Consider the following 22,508-nt stretch of genomic DNA (forward strand, 5'->3'; position numbering starts at 1 on the left):
GCGCAAAGAGGCCTTTCGGAACGAAAGTTGGCGATGGCGACAGGAGAAAGTCGGCGAGAGGAGAGAGTTGGTGACAGGAGATAGGAGACAGGGGAAGTGAGAGGAAGACAGGAAGAAGAGTGAGATAAGAGATATGAGATGGAGATCCGGCGAGAGACGTAGAGCATTATCGTGAGTGAAATCGAGACAGAGCGTCAGAGAGGCAGCCTAGGCCGCTGGAGGGAGATTTTGCTTTGCAAAGGCGCAAAGGGCGTGGAGAGGCGGCAGGGGTGAAGAGAGTTGTGGGTGGGTAATGCATGTGTGGGCGAGTGGAAGGCTCTGAGGATTTACAGGTGCTATAAGTGGTGGATATAAACAGAATAAGGAGTATATTGGAGAAGTTTTGACTGGATTGTCTTTGTGAAAAGGAGAGCAAGAGGAGAATGAAATATCCCATTAGGGCCTGTCGCACTTGAGTTTGAGGATGATGAAACATGTTCCTTGTCATGTTGTGTTGTTTCGTTCGTTGCTTTACAGAATATTCTTGGGCGGATGTCGGGCGCGGTGCGGTCGGGAAGAGATTGACGCCGGAGGTCTGATAGGGCCAGAGGCGGATGTGGCTGGGTGATTGACTGGCTCGGTGTCCGTCTCTGAGTCTCCGGGGTCTTCGTGGGACAGAAGGGAGGAAGTGTCGGATTTGGCGGGGCCTCGACTATCACAGGCCTCGACTATGGTGGAAATTTCTGGAGAAAGTCGCGGTCTCATGGTTGGGGTTTGGTCGGGATCGGGCAATGACCGCTTTGATGTCATCATAAGGGGATCGACTGACCTAGATGCAGGCGGCGTGGGGGAGGCGCCGCTTGGGGCGGCCTTGCGTTTTTTGGTAGAGGTAAACCTGGCCAACGCATCGCTATAGTCCGAGGGGTTGCCGACTGAGCCCTTGGGTGTCGTCGGCAGTAGCTGTGTCGCAGAAGCCTGGTTGGACATGGCCCTGTCAAGGAAAGTCCATGTATCGGGGACGACGATGAAGATATAGTCTTGCTCGAAGGCCGGGGCATGTGTCATGATCTGGTGATCGAGTAAGCCGGCGATTTTGCCCGTGCAGGTGAGGAGAGCGTTCGGCTGGAACTGGCTATCGTGCCTCTCGGTCATCTTCTTGCATAGGGAGGTCCAAGGATTGGCGTGAATGGGAAGATGACGAAAAGTTGAAAGGATGAAAGCCCTTGAAGGGTGTTTGCCCGGAATCCCAGGACAGATAAAGGTCGAGAGCTGGACAAAGCCGCAACAGCTCAGCTGGGTGTCGTCAAGGGCCGCAGCCGAGTTTCCATGCAGAAGGTCGCGGCCGGAACCGATGACAGGTCCCGTGAAGGAGACAATGGGTTGTATCGCTGGGAAGGCATCCGCCGAGCCGAGGTGCGAGGATGACTCTGTGGCCATCGTCAGAGATGGTAGTGGTGACGGAGGCCTGGAGCATACACCTACGGCTGGTAGCTGTGGTCGCGGACGATGAGAGCCGGGATGGTGTATTCTGTAATGTTGTCATCCTCCGACTCGAAGCTATCACGTCGCTCGATTTCCCACGTCAGGGCAAAGGGATGAACACGGCCGACCATAAAGAACCACTGCTCGGTCCATTCCGAGGATTATCTGTTGGTTGTATATGGAAATATTAAGGCTCAAGAAGATGCAGGTCGATGGATTGTCAGGATCTGACCGGATTGCTGCATACTCTGGAGTCGACAGCCATGAGGGCGTTGGAAGGAAGACCCTCGCTAGGGTTTCTGCGTTGAGCCCTTTGACACGATGCTCATTCTGGTAGGCGAACCTAGACGGGCAGCCGGGCTGGACAAAGGCCATCATGGACATGTCGGCGCCAGCATTTTCTGGCTGTCAAGAGGTTGCCGCGGGGACGAGGTATCGACGTCGAGCTGGGAGGCCGACATCGTGAGAACATGGCAGATGTAGTCACCGTGGAAGTGTAAAGGAGGGTTAGGCAGAGTAGAGGTAGGCATCCTATAAAGCAGGTTTTCTTGCTGCTCGAAAGAGGCTCGCGGCTCGGGTCGGGGAGACTTGAGAGTCAATGAATGCTACCTAGGTGATAGATCAGAAGCGGGGGTATGCGGGAATGAGCTGGCGAGGTTCTCGAGCAGTCTCGACCATCTGGTTCTGTGGTCGTGAGTGAAGTAGGGAGCCGGGGGTTGGAAGTTGAGTAGGGGTGATGGCTATGTTGCGAGAAGTTGGAGGTCGGCGAACGGTAAGGTTAGTGTGGGTAAGACTGCGGAGAAAGAAAGTCCAGTAGTACCCTTCAGTGTCATCGTTGCATGGAGTAGATAGCAAAGGGGGCAATAACGAATGAGTGAAGGAAAGAAAGAGGTTATGGTAGTATTGCAGGACTCCCTTTTGACGGTCGTCGGTAGTTGGATGGGCATTGCGTGCGGCTGAGCGAGGCGGGTGCCGACCGTGTCGAGTCTACTATTGGGACACGGTGAAGTCGGATATATGGGTCGACCTGAGGAGGAGGATGCGAGTTGGTCACGAGAACTTTCAAGAGGGTTTGCAAGTCGAGACTCCGGTGGCTAGCGACTACAAGAGGACAGGCAGGGGTCCTGGCTATCGCTTTAGCATTAAGGCCGTTGATGCGACATTGGTGCTGGCGAGGGAGCAAATCTAGAAGGGTAGTCCGGCTGCATGAGGGACGTCATGGACATGTTATCGCCGGCAGCCTTGTGGCTGTTGCTCGACGAGGCGGATTGGCGGATATTGATGGTGAACTGATGCGCAAGGTTGGTAGGATGGTGTTGGAAGGGCTGAAGAGTATGGTTTGAAGTGTGCGGCAGGCGGTTGTCGCGGCCATCTCCATGTGCCGGAGGTCGGCAGTGGCCAGGGATTCGCTGGAGTGCGCAAAAGAGAGCACGGCGATGGAAGGGTCGCTTTTGGCAAAGCTGGGGTAGCAGGTCGCACGTGGAGACCAGGCGAGGCCGGGACGGTGGACGCACATAGATAGGCATGGTAACGGGGAATATAGAGGTAGTATTGCATCGCCTCGGTACCATAGGAAGCATTTTATAGGGAAGCTATAAGGAAGAAACGCCACGGCCATGAGGAAGTGATGGTTAGGAGCTTCCCATTCGGGAGAAGTAGCGTCGTCAACAAGCGAGACTGTCCAAGTGGAGGTGCTCCGGAGCCAAAGCTTTATAGCCTGTTGCCAATTTACGGCAGTCGACGTCGAGGAGGCAGCAGCATGGCGGACAGTCCTGCAGTGAAGTTAAGCGAGGCGGTTGCTCACCCTGAAGCCTGTTCGTTGTCAGTCGGGGATGGAGAAGAGGGTGAGAACGTGAGCGGGTCGGGTTCGGGGCTCGGAGATGGTGCGACAGGAGCCGGTGTAGATGTGGTGGCAGCTTCTGAGGGGGCCGCAGAGCACGGGGAGAGCCTGGGACGGTTACGAAGATACGAATCACGGGCGAATGCGGCATCAACGTTCCGGCCGATTCAGCCTAGAAACCTGTGGTTGAAGACACCGCATGGAGACAGCACGCAGAAGCAATTGCGAGGTCGTTGCCGAGAAGACCGCCGCGAGGCGGTTTGCGGTCAAACAGAGCACGGAAGTTCCATAATATGGTTAGCAGCGGAAGTTCCGCGCAACATCAGTCACCGGGTCAGCTTCCGAGGCCCCTGTTGCCTAGGGAACGTGGAGATATGGGGTAGCGGACTCTGATCGTCCGCTCCTTATCGGCACTTTCTGCCTCAGGAGGAGATCCTGAAGATGAGGAGCAACGTGTTACGGCGGCGGCGGGCGATGTCCCGAGTGTTCATTCGAAGGAGGTACCGAAGCTTCGATCCATCCAGCCTAGGGAACCGGTATTCGACAACAAGAAAACGGGCAATTAGCAGCAGCGATTGCGTCTGGTTTGCCCAAGCGCCGTCGGGGACGGAGTTGGCGGGTAAATGGGTACCAGGCCGCAGGGGTGTCTCCAACGCAGCAGGTACGGCGCAGCATCCGGGGCCGTCTCCTGTGGGGGTGGGCGACGCCGCGGCAGAGCCAGCGGACGCTTCGCTGAGCGGGCGGAGGCTGCAACAAAGGGAGGTGGGCGGCTCATCGCGGGTGGCGGCTGGGAGCCCGTGCAGTTTGATCGGCAGCAAGAACGAGGAGAGTGCTGGAAAGGGCAGGACTGAGGTCAAGGTTCGGCATGGAAAACGTTCGCCAGCACGGCCCGGTGCCTGTCCAGTGCAAAGGGCCGGATGGCGTGTCAGGATGCGCACGTAGTCGGGCAGTCGTCGCCAAAGCTGCCGCATCCGACGGCTTGCGAAGAAGCGAATCAGCCACGGAGAGAAGAAATCATGGATCGGAGGCGGCCCCGGAGGCGGCCCGGGAGGCGGGAGAAGAGAAAACGTCTTCCTGGCCCGGACGAGCGCCCGAGAAAACAGATTCGGAGTGGAATCGGAAGGCAGAGGAGTCGGGAGCTGCGGGCCGAAGACCTGGCGACTGTGCTGCGTTTTTTGGAGGAAGACTTCGCCATGAAGGAGAGGCTGTCTAACGATCAGACGTGGTGTACGCCAATACCGCACGACAGGAAGGTGTCGACGGTGCGGGATTTTTATCAGGCGTTCCAGGACCTGCATGATGTGCTACCGCAAGCGTACGAGAAAAGAGCTGAGGGAGATCAGATGGGATCAATGGCTGTCAAGCTGCGTGCCAGAGGGCGGCCGCTCACCATTTTCATGCCGGAGCTGCTTTCCCGAAGGCGAGCCCGTGTCGGTGTGTGCGGAGTGTGCCCGATGCCTGGCGCGCGGTAGTCTGTCGCCGGCGGTCCATCTTCACACTCGCCTTGGCTGTGAGCACATGTTCCCTGACGAGCTCAAGGGACTCACGCTGGTCGAAGAGAAGCTCGTCTCGCTCAACTCCTGCTATGGGTTTGTCACGAGATATAGCATTCCGGGCGGGCAGAGGCAGGCCGTGAGGTATCCGAGGCACGTCAAGGGCCACATCACAGTGTTTCCCAACAACGTGCAGGAGCTGGCGACCAAGGTGCTCCCGCACCCCCTTTTGCAAGCACTGGACGAGATCCACGTTTCGTGGCAGGGCGTGGAGAAGCCGGCACCGAGCGACCTGTCGAGTCTCTTGTCGGTGAGGAGGCGGGTCGTCGAGAGGGCTCTTGTTTGGCTGAAGAGGAACAACCCCCACTACGCCGAGATCGAGATCGACGTGGCGGAGATGGAGAGTTGGGGAGACCCGATAGACGGGGTGCCGGCCTTGGTGTATGATCGCATGGAGCGGAACGAGCCGTCCGCATGGGAGAAAACGCGGACGGCGCACGTTGTGCCGCCCACGGAGCGCGCCATGGACGACGAGGGGTCGGTGGAGATCGAGGAACTCTTCGCTCTGCTCACGCAAAGGCAGGAAACGGGAGGCGAGGCTGAAGGGCACGGGCCCAACGAAGAAGGCGCGGGTCGTGATGGAGTTGGTGCTAGCCCCGATCAGAACGTTCGACCAATCAACGAGGTGACGTCTTCCGGCATGTTTGGGCTGGACGGACCGCCAGACGTGGCGGATGTCGAGAAGCTGCGGTTTGCCTGTGACGCTGTTGGCGCAGGTGCCGACGACGGCCGCGCGGGCCCGGAACGTGGGTCGGATCCTCGGTGGGGGGGGCTCGAGGGCGTGGCGACGATGGCAGTGAGCCATACATTCGAGTCTCGCGGGGGGATGAGTTTGCCGACTCCTTTGAGACGTCCTTCTTCGCCAGAACGTTCCCGACCCTGTTCCCATTTGGCGTTGGGGACCAAGGCTGGCCGAAGAGGCCATAGCCGAGGCGGGAAGGCCCTTACCAACTTGCGAGGCACCGGTAGAGCTGTTGAGGCAGGGGCGGCTGCGGAGACATCGTATCCTCCCGAAGCTTGAACCTCCGGATTTGGGCCGACATCGTGCTCCGGCGCCATGGTGGCCGGTTTGCGTTGCACCACATATTTGCATTTCTCGTCTTCAACATGGGGTGCGGTCGAGGAACCGCCGCGTCAGCATGCTGAGTGTGGCGAGGAAGGACTTCGGCAAGGTCGAGCGCGTTGCCCGCTCGATGACCGCGCAAAGGTTAGCGGCGGCGAGGTCGAGTTGGAGAGCTCGGTCAAGACGACCGATGAGGGCGTGAAGGAGCTTCTCATGAGCCTCTCGCTGTACGGCCACCGGCAACCCATGTCGAGAGGTTCGGCTCAATATGCGGCGGAAAATCCAGTCGCTCATCGTTGGCTACGGCGTTCCGGCCATCTGGTTCACCATCAACCCAAACGACATTACGAACCCGGTGAAGCTGCGACTGGCGGCATATCGGACACGCGATCCCGGCGCGGCCGAGGAGTTCCTAGAAGGCCTTGGGAGTGCGTACACGCGGACAAGGCTGGCCATGTCCGATCCGATGAGCGCCGCCGTATTCTTCCACCGGGAGATGAAGCTGTTCTTCGATCATTACGTGAAGGTCGGAGAAGAGTCGGTATTCGGGCGCATCGGCAAGTACTATGGCGCTGTGGAGACCAACGAACGAGGGCGCTTCATGTTCACGGCTTGCTCTGGTTGCACGGAAACGCGCATCTCAGCTCGATGCTTGCCGACATCCACGGGGAGGATCAGGCGGCGAATCGCGAGCGAATCATACGATACGTCGATAGTGTCTTCTCCGAGGTAAGAATAGCTAAGACGTGTCACTGAGAACCTGAATTGCTCGTCCAATGGACAAACGGGGCCAGGCTGACGTGCAAGATAGGATCTGGATCAGGAAGGGTTCTGCGCCGTGCAAGCGGAGCGATCTGTGACGTCCGATATTTCCTCCCTGCTGGACAACACCGAGCAGTTTTCGGCCGCATTTGACGAGGAGGCCAACTTCTGTGCCGGCGCTACACAGGTTCACACGCATAGCCCGACCTGTGTCAAGTATTCCTTGGGCAAAGGAGCGCGGAAAGGGAATCTATGCCGGTTTAAGTCTCCATGGAGGTTGGTCGACAAGACCGCCATCACGGCAGACGGGGTGTTGCAGATCGGAGGACTCACAGCATGGTCAATCGATGGAACAAGGCTATCGCTGTTGGGCTCCGGCACAACCACGACATTTCCTTCATTGCGACGCAGCGCAAGACCATGGCCCTTATGTATTATGTCACGAACTACGCGACGAAGGTGGAGGACCCGGTGTGGAAGCGTGTGGCGGCCGCGGCCGATCTCCTGGCCGCCTCAACGGGTGATGGCACGGCCAACGGAGGACAGGACGACGGTGGAGGTGCTGTTGGCGATGACGCCGCCAAGGGGAACAGGACGCGACAGTTCTTGATGAGGGTGGCGAATCGTGTGTTCACGGAGCGTCCGCTGTCTCAGGTCGAGGTCATTGCTCATCTTCTGGGATATCCGGCCGAGTTCACCAACAGCAGCGCCTGGGCGTACCTGAACACATCTCTGCTGTACTGGGAAGTCTTTCGAAGGTGGCCGTATCTCCGACGAGCAAATGGCGCGGCGGCCATAGATGATGCTCTGAATGAGTCGGTCGTTGTCGAAGAAGCAGGCCTGAGGATCTCCCACGTTGAGGCGTACCAGCACCGGGGAGAGCTCCTGCGAGGGCTATGCTTATACGAGTACATATCGCTCGTTAGACTAAAACGCACCAGTAAGGATGAGAGCTGTGCGGCCTGGGGGGAGGTGCCCTTCGAGGATGGATGGGCGCCAGGGAGACGCTGGGTCCAGGTGCTCAGGCGGCCGGGCAAGCATGCTACCGTCTGCCTCGATGGCTACCTGAGCAAGGACTTCGGCCACAACGACGACGAGGAGTCGTGCCACCGGAGGTGTGTATAGCAACCGCCCTGCCGGCAGGCATCATCAGAGTGGCTAACCTCCCCCACCTCCCCCTTAAAGGGCAGCCGTGCAGCATCTTGCGCTATTTGTGCCGTGGGAGTCCTTTCTGTGCGAAGAAACAGGTGAGATCAATGGCATCTGGGAGCGGGCGCGAGAGGCGCTGGCCCCGAGAATATCATGTCTCGTCGACAACGTGCAGCTGCTTCGACGATCAGCCGAAGACGCAAAGCGCGACGCCAAGCAATGGGCGGCCTCATCCGGCGATGGCGATTCCACGGTCGCCCACGTCGAGGAGGGCGAGACAGGCGAGGCGGGCGCAGAATTTGCAGCGACATATCGGTCCAACAACATCGGAGACGCAACGCGCCTGATCGACGTCGTCCGAGGCGCAGTGGGCACGAATCAGGTGACGGCCAAGTCGCCGGAGCTCATGGCAATGATGCGGCAGCTCTGTCGATTCCAGCAATCGGCGCTCTGCTCAACGGCCGAGCTCGAGGCCATCGCGATTCCCGAACAAGGGTTGAGGTGCATAAGCATGCCAGGGCGGGTATTTTCCGGGGCCGCACTACCGCCGCAGGATCAGGTCAAGGCTATCAAGTCGCAGCAGATAAGTGCGTCGAGGAAAGGGAGAGAATGATCCAAGGCGTACAAACCACAATCGCAGTCCGGGAAAGCGATCGCCGAGCTGCGTTGCGGAGGTGATGACCGGCTTCGGGAGGACGACGTCGAAATGACGACAGCCGACTCCGACGAGACGGCTAGCGACGCAGAAGCGGGAATGCGCGTCCAGTTTGGCCCATCGACCTCCTTCTTCGCGGCGGGCAAGGAGTTGTCAACACGGCTAACGCTGAACAAGAGGCAGTCGATCGCTTTCCTAATAATATGCCGCCAGCTCGATTTGATGCGACAAACGACGGGGGCGATGCCGGCCAGCTCTGCCAGTTCGTCGGCGGCGAGGGGGGCACCGGCAAGTCGCGGATCATTGGGGCACTCGTCGAGCTGTTCAGTGGGAAGAGCCTTTCGAATCGTCTGCTGATCACGGCGACGTCAGGGACTGCCGCGGCGCAGATCAACGGCATCACGATCCACTCCGCCTGCGGGTTCACTAAAGACCAAGGGCGGGCGGCGCGAACACAGCCAAGGACCTTGACGGGGTGCGGCTGACAAAACGGGCGGAGCGGTTCATCCACGGCCAGTCTCGGATGGACTGGCAGGAGAAGGACGTGCTTGTCATCGACGAGGTGAGCATGCTCGGAGCGCGGACGCTGCACGCCATAAACGAGCGACTCTGTCGGCTTCGCGGATCGCAGAAAGATTTCGGGGGGATCCCCATCGTCCTCTTCTGCGGAGACTTTCAGCAGTTCCGGCCGGTCCAAGAGAGGTCGATCGTCCCGCCGAGCGCGGCCATCTCGTGGGACGTAGACAACTCGTTCAAGGCCGAGCAGCGGCACCAGCACGACAAAGCGCACGCGCTGTGGAAGAGATTCACGACGGTCGTCATGTTGAACGAGCAAATGCGCGCCGCCGGGGATCCGGAATTGCAGGGGCTACTGAAGCGGATCCGGCAGGGTGTGCAGGACCGCACGGATCTGGACCTCCTCAACTCAAGGTGCTACCGCGAGGGCAGGCGGATCCCTTGGGAGACTGGCATCACCGTGGTGACGCCGCTGAACAGGAATCGGTGGAACCTAAACATGGAGGCAAGCTTGGCGTTCCGGGTCCAGCAGCGGTCGACGATGCGCATCTTCATCTCCGAGCACAAGTGGAAGGAGGGCCTGCCGACCGAGGAAGAAGCGATCATGATACTCAATCAAGGCGACGATAGCGCGATCCCCGTGCCGGCCGTCTTCATGTTCGTGGCCGGGATGCCGGTCGTCGTGAACCACAACACCCATCAGGGGCTGAAGCTGGTGAACGGCGCCGGCTACTCGGCGGTGGAGGTCATTGTCGACAAGGCGTCCCCGGGGCATCGAATCTCGTCCGACATGACGATCCACTTCGGGCCGCCGGCGGGGATATTACTGGAATCGGCGACGACAAAGGACCTCCACTTCGTCGGGATGCCGCCGGGCACGATCTTGTTAACGCCGATGAGCGTCAGGATACACTGCCAACGAAAGCGGCCGTGGCAGCAGAACGACGTCAGCCGGAAGGGATTGCCGTGCGCAGCAGCCTTCGCCTGCACGGACTACAAGGTGCAGGGCAGAACGCTAGAGCGCGTGGCCCTGGAGCTGCGGGGGACACGGACGACGAAAGTCGATGGAAGGGCCGTGCCCTCGCAATGCGACCCGTACAGCTTATATGTGCAGCTATCGCGCTGTCGAACGCTAGACGGCATCACGCTCGTGTCCAAGGTGCGGGAGAGACTTGGTGGGCAACCGAGTCCCCGAAGAGATGACCGCCGCGCAGGCCAGGCTGGAGGTGCTAAGCGAGAGGACTGTCGAGGAAGCTTTGCGTCGGTCGGATGGCGACGCTGAAGAGTCAAGGAGAGTTGTCAGGGTGAGGTGACGAGGGGGAGAAGACGGAGGAGCGCGCCGGCGGGCAAGAAGACAAGGGCACTGGGCAGCAGCGATCAACGAGGGGCGACTTTTAGACTTGAAGGAAGAACCCGCTAGAAAGGCATGAACGAAAAGGGCAAAGACAAAAGGACGCAAGTTTTAGACACAATAAGAAAACCGGCGGACGAAAGGAAAAAGGTTGGCATTGGCATTGGCAAGGGGGTAAACAGGAGTAATATAACGGGGGGGAAACAGGGCAAGGCATGAGAGGGGCAAGAGAAGGCGGCAGCGACCAATGACGAGGGAGGGAGGGAAGGGTCGGCGACCAATCACACGGGATCTTTTATTCCGAAAGAGGAAATAAATCAGCCAATCAGAGGCGGAGGATGTGGGGGTGAAGCAGTTTGGGGCCTTTTTTCCCCGCGCGCTAAGAAGTCCTTTCGTTCCTCAAGGCAAGGCACTCAAGGCATGGCTACAGCTCGCATACGACCAAGGAGTTCATTCAGTATTGTGATGATCACAGGTAAGGCAACCCCTCACGGGTTGCGCAAAGGGCCTTGAGGAACGAAGACTGAAGATTGGAGAGACAATCAAGACAAGACAAAGACAAGACAAAGAACGCAAGCAGGCGGTAGCGCTAGGAACTAAAGCATGCAAGAAGGTAGGCAAAGAAATCGGCCATTCGGGCACCAACCCGCAGCGGGGAAGAGACAGAAAAAGCAAGAAGGCAAGTAGAGCGGCGATAAACGGTTGCGGGGTAAGAGAAAGGAAGAGAGTATAAGAGAGGCACTAAGGCACAAATAGGAGAGAAGAGCAGAAGCAAGTACTATAGCTACCGATCAAGCAGTTACGAAAATAACTACAGCATGGCCACTTGCAACGTTTCCGTGGAGTTCTGGAGCGAATTCGGGGCCACGGAGCTTAAGTATATGCATAGCATCCCGAAGACGCTCGTGACGCAGGCAGGCCAGGCGAGGCCAAACAACGAAGCCAGCGCACAGTTCCTACAGTGGATAAGGCCAATCCTACAGGAGCACGAGGCAGTGTGTCGGAAGGCAGCAGGGGCGCGCTGCGAGAGCTGCGGCGGACTCGCAAAGGACATTCTACAGAGCCCGATATCGTTTCTACACGCAGAGAGGCCATATGTCCTCGTGGTTGTCTCGTCGTTCTGCGGCAAAGAAGGATGCGAAATTAGGGCGAGGCAGGAAATGCAGGACACGATGGCAGAGGCGGGGCAGGCGGACGAAAGCATAGGCGCAAAGCAAATGCAAGGGCAGGATCGGCAGAGCACAGAGGGGCAGGTCTGCCGGGTGTGCGGAGAGACGGCGGGGGCGAGGAGGTGCAGCCGATGCAAGGCCGTCGCGTACTGCAGCAGGCAACACCAAAAGGAGGACTGGAAGGTGCACAAGAAGGGATGCAAGCCAAAGGCAAGCTAGGGAGCTAGGGAGAGGAGGGAAGGAAAGTAAAAGGGACAAGGCATAACGCAGGACACAAACAAGGTCACGGAGAACAAATAGAGGCAGGCACTATCGTAAGAAATAGGTCGCAAGCTAAAGTTGTTGTTTCAAAAAAAGAGATAAACGTTGTAATGTGTAGAGTAATGGTAATTTTGCAGCGATAAGTTTCGTTAGGAATAGCATCTCGAGAGGGAGAACGGTTTATTTTAGTAAAGGCAAGAGGCGTAAGAGAGCGATAGGTTTATAGTAGGCAGCTCATTTCTGCATGCGATAGCGGATAGGTCGAGCGGGCGGGTCGGAGGTGCTCGCGACAATAGAGTCAAGAGGGAACCCGGCTTGGCTGCCGGAGCGGGAACGGGCGGGACGCCGCTCGGTCGAGACGAAGAAGCGGCCGGCGGGGAGAGGAGGAGGGCGGCGGAGCTGACGGTGTCCGAAGACGAGGAAGGCGGCGAATTCTGCTGCTGCAGCAAGCGCGCCCTCTTCATGGGCGTATCGGCAAGGGCCGGGTGGGAAGTTTAGTGTAAAGAGAAGGGCCAGTGGCGATGGTGTGTAAGAGAAGTCAAAGGATTCTAAACAAAGACGCAACATGGCGTTAGTGGTAGGTTATATAAGGAGCCTTTGTAAAGAGGGTTATAAGATGCGTATAGAGGAGAGTGCAATAAGAGAAGGGAGAACTTTAAAAGGCGGTCTAGTAAGATGTTGAGAGTTTTAAGACAAGCAGGACGCGCGAAGCTATATTCGAGGAGAAGCAGGCAGCCCTATTCGCAACACGTGTAAGACATGGTTTTAAACTTCAGCGGGCAAGTGTCTAGGGGCATACGGAAGCTTTGACTGATAAGAGCTGGATGACAAGAAGGAAAAGCGTAGCATGCAAAGCATAGGCAAGAAGAAGCCGTCGCGGCGACGTACATATAAGGATCGGCCGAGGCCGTCTAGCCTATCGCATATAGCAGCAGGCAATGGCGGGCGGGATTAATAGAAAGGCGGCGCCGGTATAATGCAAAGAGCAGCAGCACGCATATAGACATAGTAGAGAGCTACGAGTAAGATATATAGACTTTTGTAGAGGATCCTATATGCGCAAGAGGGGGCCAGTCAGCAAGATAAGTGCAGGGCGAATAATCGAGGCAAGGATTTATCCGCTTTTATTCCACTTACGAGGATTTACGCCGGGGCCTAGTGGCACCATAAGTAGGCAGGGCCAAAGAGGGCAGGTGCAAAGAGAAGACAAGACGTCCGTGGGGCTTTGGTAGACCGGTGTCGCAATGAAGCCAGCCAACGGAAGGGACCAGTCCGGAGCGGGGGACGGGGCAAGCCCGGCGCCAGAAGCCTGCGCAGCGCCGTACACAGGACCAGAGTTCCAGCCGACCACAGCAGCGCCGGCACTTGCTAGCGGCGCCCTCGGAGAGAGCAAGAAGAGGCGTCAAGGGGCGCCTCCGAGGCGAGGCGGGAAGACCGCCAGGACTAGGGAGATGGAGGATCAGCGCAGGCCGAGTCATGCCGCGGGATATCCAGCCTCGGCCGACACCGAGCGCGGCGGCAACTTGGCTGCCGCCGACACCGAGGGCGGCAGGGCACTGGCTGCCGCAAGGCGTGGCCAGCGCCGTCTCGGCCTCAGGGAAAAGCCAGCGCGCACCAAGAGAAATCCGGCCTCTGCCGACAGTAGAGGCCGCCGGTCCTTCGCCGCCGCCGACGAGAAGTTCGGACGTTCCGCGGGACATTCGGCCACAGCCGACATGGAGGGCCGCCGGCCCTTCGCCGCCGACGAGAAGTTCGGACGCGCCGCGGGATATCCAGGCTCTGTCGACACCGACGGCGGCAGGGCGCCGGCTGCCGCAAGGCGGGCCTAGCGCCGTCTCGGCCTCAGGAAAAGCCAGCGCGCACCGAGGGAAATCCGGCCTCTGCCGACGGTGGAGGCCGCCGGGCCTCGCCGCCGCCGACGAGAAGTTCGGACGTTCCGCGGGATATTCGGCCACAACCGACTTGGAGGGCCGCCGGCCTTCGCCGCCGTCAAGCGGGACTAGCTCGGCCGTAGTCTCGATCGGAAGCCAGCACTCGCCGCGAGCCATCCAGTCCCGGCCGGCCAGCAGGGCCGAGATCCCCGCCACAACTCCGGCCGCAGCCGGGCTGCTTGTTGGCGGCAGAGATAGCGCCTCGGCAGGTACGGTCGTAGAGCGAGGTAAAGGCGTGTAGCGGTGATGGCTAACCGGACGCAGGTAGATCGGCGATAAGACGGCAGGCGAGGGAAGAGCAGAAGAGGAAACGCCATCTTAGTAGTGGGCAGGCCGAGCGGAAACGCGCCCGGGTCGGTGAAAGGGTGCCGAGACCAAGGGAGCTGCAGGCCGAGGACCTAGCCAGCGCGCTGCGGCACCTCGACGAGGAGTTCGAGGCGGGCGAGAGGCTGGCTCACGAGCAGACGTGGTGTGCGCCGGTGCCGCGCGAGAGGCAGGTGAGGACGGTGCGGAAGTTCTACCGGGCGTTCCACGACGCTGGCACGCTGCCGATCGCGACCTGCACGCTATGCTACCGGAAGCGGGCCAAGGGAGCTGAGGAGATGGCGTGGGAGGGTGGGAGGGTGGTCGCGGAGCGGTGTTGCGGGGGGCGGGCGGTCCCCGTTCGGGTGCCAAGCCTGCTTCCCGGAGGGCAGGCCGGTGGCGGTCTGCGCAGAGTGCGCGCGATGGGCCGGGCGTGAGGGGGCGTCGCCGGCCATGCACCTCCATGGGCGGCTCGGCTGCGAGCACGCGTACCCCGACGAGCTAAAGGACCTCACGCCGCTCGAGGAGAAGCTCATCTCGCTCAACTCGTGCTACGGCTTCGTGACGAAGTATAGCATCCCCGGCGGCCAGAGGCAGAGCGTGAGGTACCCGAGGCACGTCAAGGGCCATATCACGGTGTTCCCGAACGACGTGCAGGGCCTGGCTGCCAAGGTGCTCCCGCACCCGCTGGTCCGGGTCATGGACGAGATCCACGTCTCGTGGCAGGGCGCTGAGAGGCCCGGGCCGCGGGACCTATCAGGCCTGCTGTCGGTAAGGCGGTCGGCGGTCGAGAGGGCGCTGGCCTGGCTCAGGAGAACAACCCGCTCTACGGCGAGGTCGAGATCGACGCGGCGGAGATAGCCAGCTGGGGCGCCGCCGCACGGGGTGCCGCCGGTGGTGTGCGAGCGGCTGGAGCGAAACGAGCCGTCGGCGCGGGAGAGGACGCAGACGGCGCAGGTGGTGCCGCCGTCGGAGCGGGCCATGGACGACGGAGGCGCGGCCGAGATCGAGGAGGTCCTCGCGATGCTAAGGCAGGGCCAGGACCCCGCCGAGGGGAGCCGCGACGTCGGGCTCACGTGCGAGGACGACGACAGGGACGGCGCTAGGCCCGAAGAGGACGGGGATGTAATCAATGAGGTAACGTCTTCCGGCATGTTCCCGTTAGATGGGGCGCCAGATGTGGCCGACGCCGAGAAGATTCGCTTCGCCCGCGACGCGGTCGGGCCCGAGGGAGCGCGCGCCAGCCCGAGGACGTGGGTAGGGACGGCGGCCAGAGGGGCGGCGGGCGACGGCGGCGACGGCGAGCCGTACATACAGGTGCGACGCGGCGAGGATTTCGCCGACTCGGCGGACGCCTCCTTCTTTGCAAAGGCCTTTCCGACCCTGTTCCCATTTGGCTTAGGCGGGCCGAGGCTCGCCGACGAGGACGCCGCGGGAGAGCGCGGGCCTAGCGTCGGGAACCAGGGCGCCCAGGCGGAGCGGGTTGCAGAGGGCCTTATGTCGACGCGGAACATGAAGCTCCAGGCATGGGCCGACGTCGTGCTGCGGCGTCACGGCGGCCGGTTCGCGACGCACCCTATCTTCGCCTTCCTTGTCTTTAACATGGGCGTGCGGTCTAAGAACCGCCAGGCCAGCATGCTAGGCGTAGCGAGGAAGAACTTCGCAAGGGTCGAGGGCCTACTAAAGTCGTTAACGGCGCAGAGGCTCGAGGCGGCGAGGCCGAGCTCGAGGCCACAGGTAAGACTAGCGACGACGGGGTAAAGAGCTCCTCCGGTCCCTCTCCGTGTTCGGCTACCGGCAGCCAATGTCGAGGAGAGCCGCCTTAGTATGCGGAAGAAGATACTATCCTCATCGTTAGGTACGGGGTGCCGGCTATCTGGTTCACGCTGAACCCGAACGACATTACGAACCTAGTAAAGTTACGGCTAGCGGCGCACCGCGGCCGCGACCCCGACGAGGCCGAGGCCTTCCTAAGTGACCTAGGGACCGCGTATAAGCGGACGCGGCTGGCCATATCGGACCCGATGAGCTCGGCCGTCTTCTTCCACCGGGAGATGACGCTCTTCTTCGAGCACTACGTCAACGTCGGGGAGGAGTCGGTGTTCGGCCACGTCGGCGCATACTACGGGGCGGTAGAGACCAACGAGCGAGGCGCCCTCCACATCCACGGGCTCCTCTGGCTAAGGGGCAACGCGGGCATTGGCGACGCGCTCGCCGGCCCGGACGCGGAGGAGCAGGCGGCGTACCGGGAGCGCATCGTCCGCTACGTAGATAGCGTCTTCTCTGAGGTAAGGCGGCCGCCTTAACACAACCCCCCGATGCCCCCTATCTGGGTCAGGCTGAGGGGCCTAAGCTGAACCGAGGCCGCAGGAGCTAGACGCAGAAGGTTACTGTGCCATGCAGGCAGAGCGGTCGGCCACGGCGGACATATCGTCGCGGCTCGACGACGTCGCGCGCTTCACGGACACCTTCGACGAGGAGGCCAACTTCTGCGCGGGCGCGACGCAGATCCATACGCATAGCGCGACCTGCGTAAAATACTCGCTCGGCGTGGGGCGCGGAAGGGGACCTCTGCCGGTTTAAGGCGCCGTGGAGGTTGGTGGAGGACGGCGCTGACGGCGGACGGGGTGCTCGAGATCCGGCGGACGCATAGCATGGTGAACCGGTGGAACAGGGCGATGGCAGTGGGGCTACGACACAACCACGACATCTCGTTCATCGCGACGCAGCGCAAGACCATGGCCCTAATCTACTATATTACTAACTATGCGACGAAGGTAGAGGACCCGGTGTGGAAGCGTGTGGCCGCCGCGGCCGAGTTCCTTCCTGTGCTAGAGCCGACGGGAGAGGGCAACAGAAGTGGCGCCGACCGCGACGCCGGCCGGGAGGGCGGGGCCGAAGGGGTAGCGACGGCGGCGGACCCCGTAGGGGAATAAGACGAGAACGTTCCTGCTTAAGGCGGCGAATCGAGTCTTTACGGAGCGGCCGCTGTCGCAGGTCGAGGTGATCGCGCACCTCCTAGGGTACCCGGCGGAGTTTAGCAGCGGCTCAGCGTGGGCGTATATAAACGCAAACCAGCTCTACTGGGCCGTCTTCCGCCGGTGGCGGCACCTCCGACGGGCGAGCGGCGCCGAGGCGACGGGCGACGCGCCGGACGAGACGGTCGTCGTCGAGGAGGCTGGCCTGAGGATCCCTCTCGTCGAGGCCTACCGGCACCGGGGCGAGCTCCTGCGGGCCTCTGCCTTTATGACTACGCATCGCTTGTAAGGTTAAAGCAAAACGGCAGCGGCGCCGACGGTATGGCGGGGTGGGGGGAGGGACCCTTCCCGGAGAGCTGGGCGTCGGGGAAGGGCTGGGTGCAGGCGCTTAGGCGGCCGGGTTGCGGGGCGACTGTATGCGTCGACGGATACCTCAGCAAGGAGTTCAGCGAGGAAGACGACGAGTCGTGCCACCGGAGGTGCGTACTATAAGACGGGGGGCGCCTAAGAGGAAGGCAGAGCAGCTAGGGGCATCGGCTAACAGCATCTAGGGCGGCGGTGCAGCACCTGGCCCTATTCGTGCCGTGGGAGTCCTTCCTCGGCGAGGAGGCAGGCGACATTAACAACATCTGGGCACGGGCGCGGGAGTCGCTGGCGCCGAGGGTCGCGCGGCTCGCAGACAACGTGCAGCTCCTCCGGCGGTCGGCGGAGGACGCGAAGCGCGACGCCAAGCAGTGGGCCGCCACGGCCGAGGAGGGCGGTATGACGGCGCCGCAGGCCGACGACGAAGGCAGGGGGGCGGCCGAAGGGGGCGAGGAGGCATACCGCGCCGGCGGGGCGGGCGACGCGGCCCGGCTCATCGACGTCGTCCGGACGCCGCCAGCGCGGGACAAGTCACGGCGCAGTCAACAGAGCTGCTAGCGATGACGCAGCAGCTCTGCCGGTTCCAGCAGTCGGCGCTCGGGTCGGCGGCCGAGCTCGCGGCGACGGTGGTGGCGGACGAGAGGGCAGGCAGGCGGGTGAACCTACCGGGCTCGGCGCTGTCGGGGCGGCACTGCCGCGGCAAGAAGAGGTGCGGGCCATCAAGTCGCAGCAGAGGAGCGCGGCGCGGGGCGGGAGCGGGCGATCCAGGGCATCCAGGGCGGCGGGGCGGCGGCGGGCGTCGGGGCCGACCGCGGCGCGGCCCTTCGCGGGGTGATGGGGGGCTTCGGCGAGGACGACATCGACGTAACGGCGGCCGACGGCGACGCAGACGCAGGCACGGCGGCGGGGATGCGCGTGCGGCTCGGCCCGTCGAGCTCGTTCGTCGCCGCCGGCAGGAGCTGGCGGGCCAGCTCACGCTCAACGAGAAGCAGGCCATCGCCCTCCTAATCGTGTGCCGGCAACTCGACCGAATCCGGCAGGGCGACGACGCAGGCGGCGACGGTGGTGGCCAGCTCTGCCTATTCATCGGCGGCGAGGGCGGCACCGGCAAGTCGCGCGTCATCGAGGCGCTCGTCGAGCTGCTCGCCCGGAGGGACCTATCGAGCCGGGTACTGGTTACGGCGACGTCGGGGACGGCGGCAGCGCGGATCAACGGCATCACGCTGCACTCGGCCTGCGGCCTTACGGTCGGCCAGGGCGGCCGGGCGGGAGGGCGACGAGGACATTGACGGCGTACGGCTGGCGGGCCAGGGCGAGCGCTTCGTCGACGGCCGGTCGCGGATGGACTGGCAGGAGAAGGAGGTGCTGGTGATCGACGAGGTCAGCATGCTCGGGGCGCGGACGCTGCACGCCGCCAACGAGCAGCTCTGCCGGCTGCGGGGGTCGGCGCGGGACTTCGGCGGCATCCCGGTAGTGATCCTCTGCGGCGACTTCCACCAGTTCCGGCCGGTGCAGGAACGGTCGATCCTGCTGCCGAGCGCGGCGGTGGCGTGGGACGAGGACGGGGCGTTCGCGGCCGAGCAGCGGCGGCAGCACGACAAGGCGCACGCGCTGTGGCGGCGCTTCACGACGGTCGTCATGCTAGACGAGCAGATGCGGGCCGCCGGCGACCCGGAGCTGCGGCGGCTGCTCGGGCGGATCCGCCGGGGCGAGCAGGACCGGTCGGACCTAGAGCTGCTCAACTCGAGATGCTACCGGCCGGGCAGGCGGATCCCGTGGGAGACGGGCCTGACGGTGGTGACGCCGCTCAACCGGAACCGCTGGAACCTCAACCTAGAGGCGGCGCTCGCGTTCCGGGAGAGGCGGCGGACGGCGGCGCGCGTCTTCCTCTCCGAGCATAAGTGGAGGGACGGCGTGCCGACGGAAGAGGAGGCGGTGCTAATGCTAGGCCAGGGCGACGACAGCGCGACCCCGGTGCCGGCCGTCTTCCTCTTCGTGCCAGGCATGCCGGTCGTCGTGAACCAGAACACGCACCAGGGGCTGAAGCTTGTGAACGGGGCCGGGTACACGGCGGTGGACGTCATCCCCGACCGCGCCTTCCCGGCCACCGCGTCTCGGCGGAGCTCATCATGCACTTCGGCCGCCGGCGGGCATCGTGCTGGCCTCGGAGACGACCAAGGACTTCCACTTCGTCGGGATGCCTGCCGGGACGATCCTGCTAACGCCCATCAGCGTCAAGATCACAGCGCAGCGGAAGCGGCCATGGCAGCGCAACGACGTCAGCCGGAGGGGCCTGCCGTGCGCCGCGGCCTTCGCCTGCACCGACTATAAGGTGCAGGGCGGGACGCTAGAGCGCGTGGCGCTGGAGCTGCGGGGGGCGAGGATGACGACGGTCGAGGGGAGGGCGGTGCCGTCGTCGTGCGACCCGTATAGCCTATACGTGCAGCTGTCGCGGTGCCCGACGCTCGACGGCATCATGCTCGTATCAGAGGTGCGGGAGCGGGACCTAGTGGGGAACCGGGTGCCTGAGGAGATGACGGCAGCGCAGGCCCGGCTAGAGGAGCTTAGCAGGCAGACAACACAGGAGGCGGCCGACTGGCTCCGCAGGTAACGCAGGCGCCCTGCATTTTCCACACTTCTGACGTAAAAGGAGTGTAGGTAAGGGCCAGGAGGACGGGCGAAGGGGTGGTCTGTGGAGGCGTGTGGTCTATGGCGGAGTTAGAAGCCGGGCCGGCTTGGGCACCTTCCTCTATGTGGTCTGCGGCGGCGTATGGTCTACGGAGGCGTTGGAAGCGAACTGCGCAGCTGGAACTAAAAGGGGCAGCAAGGGGGCAGGGCATTATTTATTTTTATTTATTAACGAATGAAAAGCGAGAACATCGACGAATGAAAAGCGAGAAAAGAACAACCGACGAATCAAAAGCGAGAACGCCAGCGAATCAGAGGGCGGCATTTGCGGGGGGGAAATCGATGGCGAAATTTTTTTCTCCCCGGGGAGGAACCCTAAGAACCTTTCGTCACTCGTTCCTCGTTCCTCAAGGCACTCGTTCCTCGTTCCTCAAGGCATGGCGAATTTTTTTTCTCCCCGGGGAGGAACCCTAAGAACCTTTCGTCACTCGTTCCTCGTTCCTCAAGGCATGGCGAATTTTTTTTCTCCCCGGGGAGGAACCCTAAGAACCTTTCGTCACTCGTTCCTCGTTCCTCAAGGCACTCGTTCCTCGTTCCTCAAGGCACAAAAAGTGCTGCCGAGAGGGCGGGGTCTGCGGGGCACGTTAGAAGGCCTTTCGTTCCTCAAGGCATAGAACGCCCTTCGGGCTGAATAACCGTCATATGCATGGCATCTCTCATTTCCTTTGACAAAAAGTGCTGCCGAGTCGAGATAATGAGCCAAGCAAATTCTACCAGTTTTCTCTCTCGCCGGGTCGAGCTACTCTAAACCCATCCCATGTACCACTTTGACGCCGTGTATAGACGAAGTTAATCGTCTTAGTCGGGCTCTCGAGGAATCGCTTAACAGACTGACCATCACGGTGGCGAAGTACGATAGCAAACCTTTCGCGAACCGCCTTTTTGCTCTTCCACGTTACCCCTTCGATCCCTTGAATTAGCCGGGGCCCAATTTTCTCCAAGACAGACTGGTTATCGTAGTAAATAGCATATGTCGACACCCCACGTCCCTCTCGGCGAAGAAGTCTTGCTGGATCTTGGATCGATAGGGACTCAGACGATCTAATAGCATCGTAAATATGCAAGGTAATTCCAGAACCCTCAAGGTGAACCTCTGAATTGGCTTTATCGAATGTGTGGGGCTTCAAGGAATGAAGTAAGGTTTGCTTTGTGAATTGAACGTCCCGCCCCAGTCGTTAGTGAGCAATGCTAGGTACGCTCCTTGTGTCTTTCCTTGAGACTTTGATGAGATCTTTGCCGATCAAGCACGGGACTGGTTGTTTGTTGATATGCCCATATGTTATATCAACAACTTCTTGAAGCCAAGCTTCGTCCTTGAACAAATGGGCCCATATACTTGCAGATTCCTTGATCCTTGATGGAACTTCGCGGTGGTTCTGCGTTTTCAAAAGCGAGTCTTTCGATAACGGTGAGAGGTAGCTCACGATTTGAATGAAAATATCGTATGGAGTTCTTGTCAGAGCCGAAGCAACCATTTTTCAAGGACTTATAGGAGAGCTGTGTGCACATAACTCTTCAGTCATGTGGTGTTCATACCCATTATATATACACAGAGCTCTTCTGGGGAAAACAGCAAGTATCAGCCAAGTGCATTAAGCTGCTTTATGACAATGTTGGCTCTGGAAAAGCCTGAGGCTTCTATTAATTAACACAGCCGAAATCAGCCATTTTCATATCACGCACTGGACCTCGTAAGGCACGGCGTAAACACCAGCAATCACGACAGCAGTCTCCGCACTTGTTGCCCTTGAGCCATACTGGTTTCTGATTTCGCCGCGTGTTGCACTCTGGATCACATGATATCCATTAAGTCACCTTCACTCATTTAGCGGACTCCTTTCTTCCTTTTCCATGTACTCAGCGCTCGAAGAGCCACCTTCACATGACCGTCGGGACTGTGCTTTCTCCTCAGCGGTCTCGCAAAGTCGACAGGGAGCATAAGACGGTCCCGCTCGATGCATGCCAAAACTTGTCGGCCCCGTGCCTCAATAGGATCTCTACGTTTGCAGGCGGCCCCACAAAGCTGCCTCCATGAGAGGAGTGCGGCCGTTGATGTCTGCGGCGTTCGCATCGGCACCCTTGGAGAGAAGAAGGTCAACCGTCTTAGGGTACTGCTCGCACGCAGCCATGTGCAGAGCAGTCGTCCCAGATATCTCCACCGCGGCTTCCCTCAAGCTTGTCTTCTCGTCCTCATCATCGGACGCCTCGCTAAGCAGCCCGTCCCATGAGTCAACTCCATGCAGAAAGATTTTCGCATCGGAATGGGTCCCAAGGTACTTTCGAACATATGGGACGTTACCCTGCACTATCTGTGTCACCACGGTGTCGATCGTCCTGTTTCGCCTCCGTGAGCAGGGGTGGCCAGAACATCTCGCTCGATGGGCTGGTTCTTTCATGCATGACCGCTCGGCGCGCGTCAGATACCAGGACACTACCACGCCCAGCTCGCCTCTCCAATGCGGCCT

At 60.7% G+C, this 22,508-nt stretch overlaps 4 protein-coding genes across 4 annotated transcripts; all 4 read left to right on the forward strand.

The window, feature by feature from the left end:
* Positions 1 to 4,819: 4,819 nt before the first annotated feature.
* On the forward strand, positions 4,820 to 10,312 carry HRG_11173 (PIF1-like helicase domain-containing protein; the record flags this gene model as incomplete). Its single annotated transcript, XM_044869643.1, has 12 exons — positions 4,820 to 4,890; positions 4,948 to 5,650; positions 6,204 to 6,454; positions 6,562 to 6,646; positions 6,729 to 6,937; positions 6,985 to 7,498; positions 7,697 to 7,794; positions 7,865 to 8,415; positions 8,667 to 8,810; positions 8,942 to 9,858; positions 9,940 to 10,158; positions 10,214 to 10,312. 12 exons carry the CDS (start codon positions 4,820 to 4,822, stop codon positions 10,310 to 10,312), a joined length of 3,861 nt encoding a protein of 1,286 aa, XP_044715196.1.
* Positions 10,313 to 11,168: 856 nt separating this feature from the next.
* HRG_11174 (MYND finger domain-containing protein) lies at positions 11,169 to 11,738 on the forward strand (the record flags this gene model as incomplete). The annotated part of the gene is made up of 1 exon (XM_044869644.1): positions 11,169 to 11,738. The coding sequence occupies one exon, from the start codon at positions 11,169 to 11,171 to the stop codon at positions 11,736 to 11,738; it is 570 nt and encodes a 189-aa protein (XP_044715197.1).
* Positions 11,739 to 13,231: 1,493 nt separating this feature from the next.
* Positions 13,232 to 13,609, forward strand: HRG_11175 (uncharacterized protein; the record flags this gene model as incomplete). The annotated part of the gene is made up of 1 exon (XM_044869645.1): positions 13,232 to 13,609. The coding sequence occupies one exon, from the start codon at positions 13,232 to 13,234 to the stop codon at positions 13,607 to 13,609; it is 378 nt and encodes a 125-aa protein (XP_044715198.1).
* An 858-nt stretch (positions 13,610 to 14,467) lies between these two features.
* Positions 14,468 to 19,966, forward strand: HRG_11176 (PIF1-like helicase domain-containing protein; the record flags this gene model as incomplete). The annotated part of the gene is made up of 16 exons (XM_044869646.1): positions 14,468 to 14,785; positions 14,827 to 14,913; positions 14,963 to 15,658; positions 15,718 to 15,751; positions 15,816 to 15,839; positions 15,929 to 16,302; positions 16,385 to 16,557; positions 16,599 to 16,890; positions 16,943 to 17,176; positions 17,377 to 17,471; positions 17,544 to 17,859; positions 17,925 to 18,003; positions 18,080 to 18,270; positions 18,312 to 18,602; positions 18,667 to 19,418; positions 19,588 to 19,966. 16 exons carry the CDS (start codon positions 14,468 to 14,470, stop codon positions 19,964 to 19,966), a joined length of 4,335 nt encoding a protein of 1,444 aa, XP_044715199.1.
* Positions 19,967 to 22,508: the final 2,542 nt, after the last annotated feature.

The sequence above is a fragment of the Hirsutella rhossiliensis genome, assembly GCF_020360975.1.
Source record: "Hirsutella rhossiliensis strain HR02 chromosome Unknown scaffold00019, whole genome shotgun sequence".
Taxonomy (NCBI): domain Eukaryota; kingdom Fungi; phylum Ascomycota; class Sordariomycetes; order Hypocreales; family Ophiocordycipitaceae; genus Hirsutella; species Hirsutella rhossiliensis.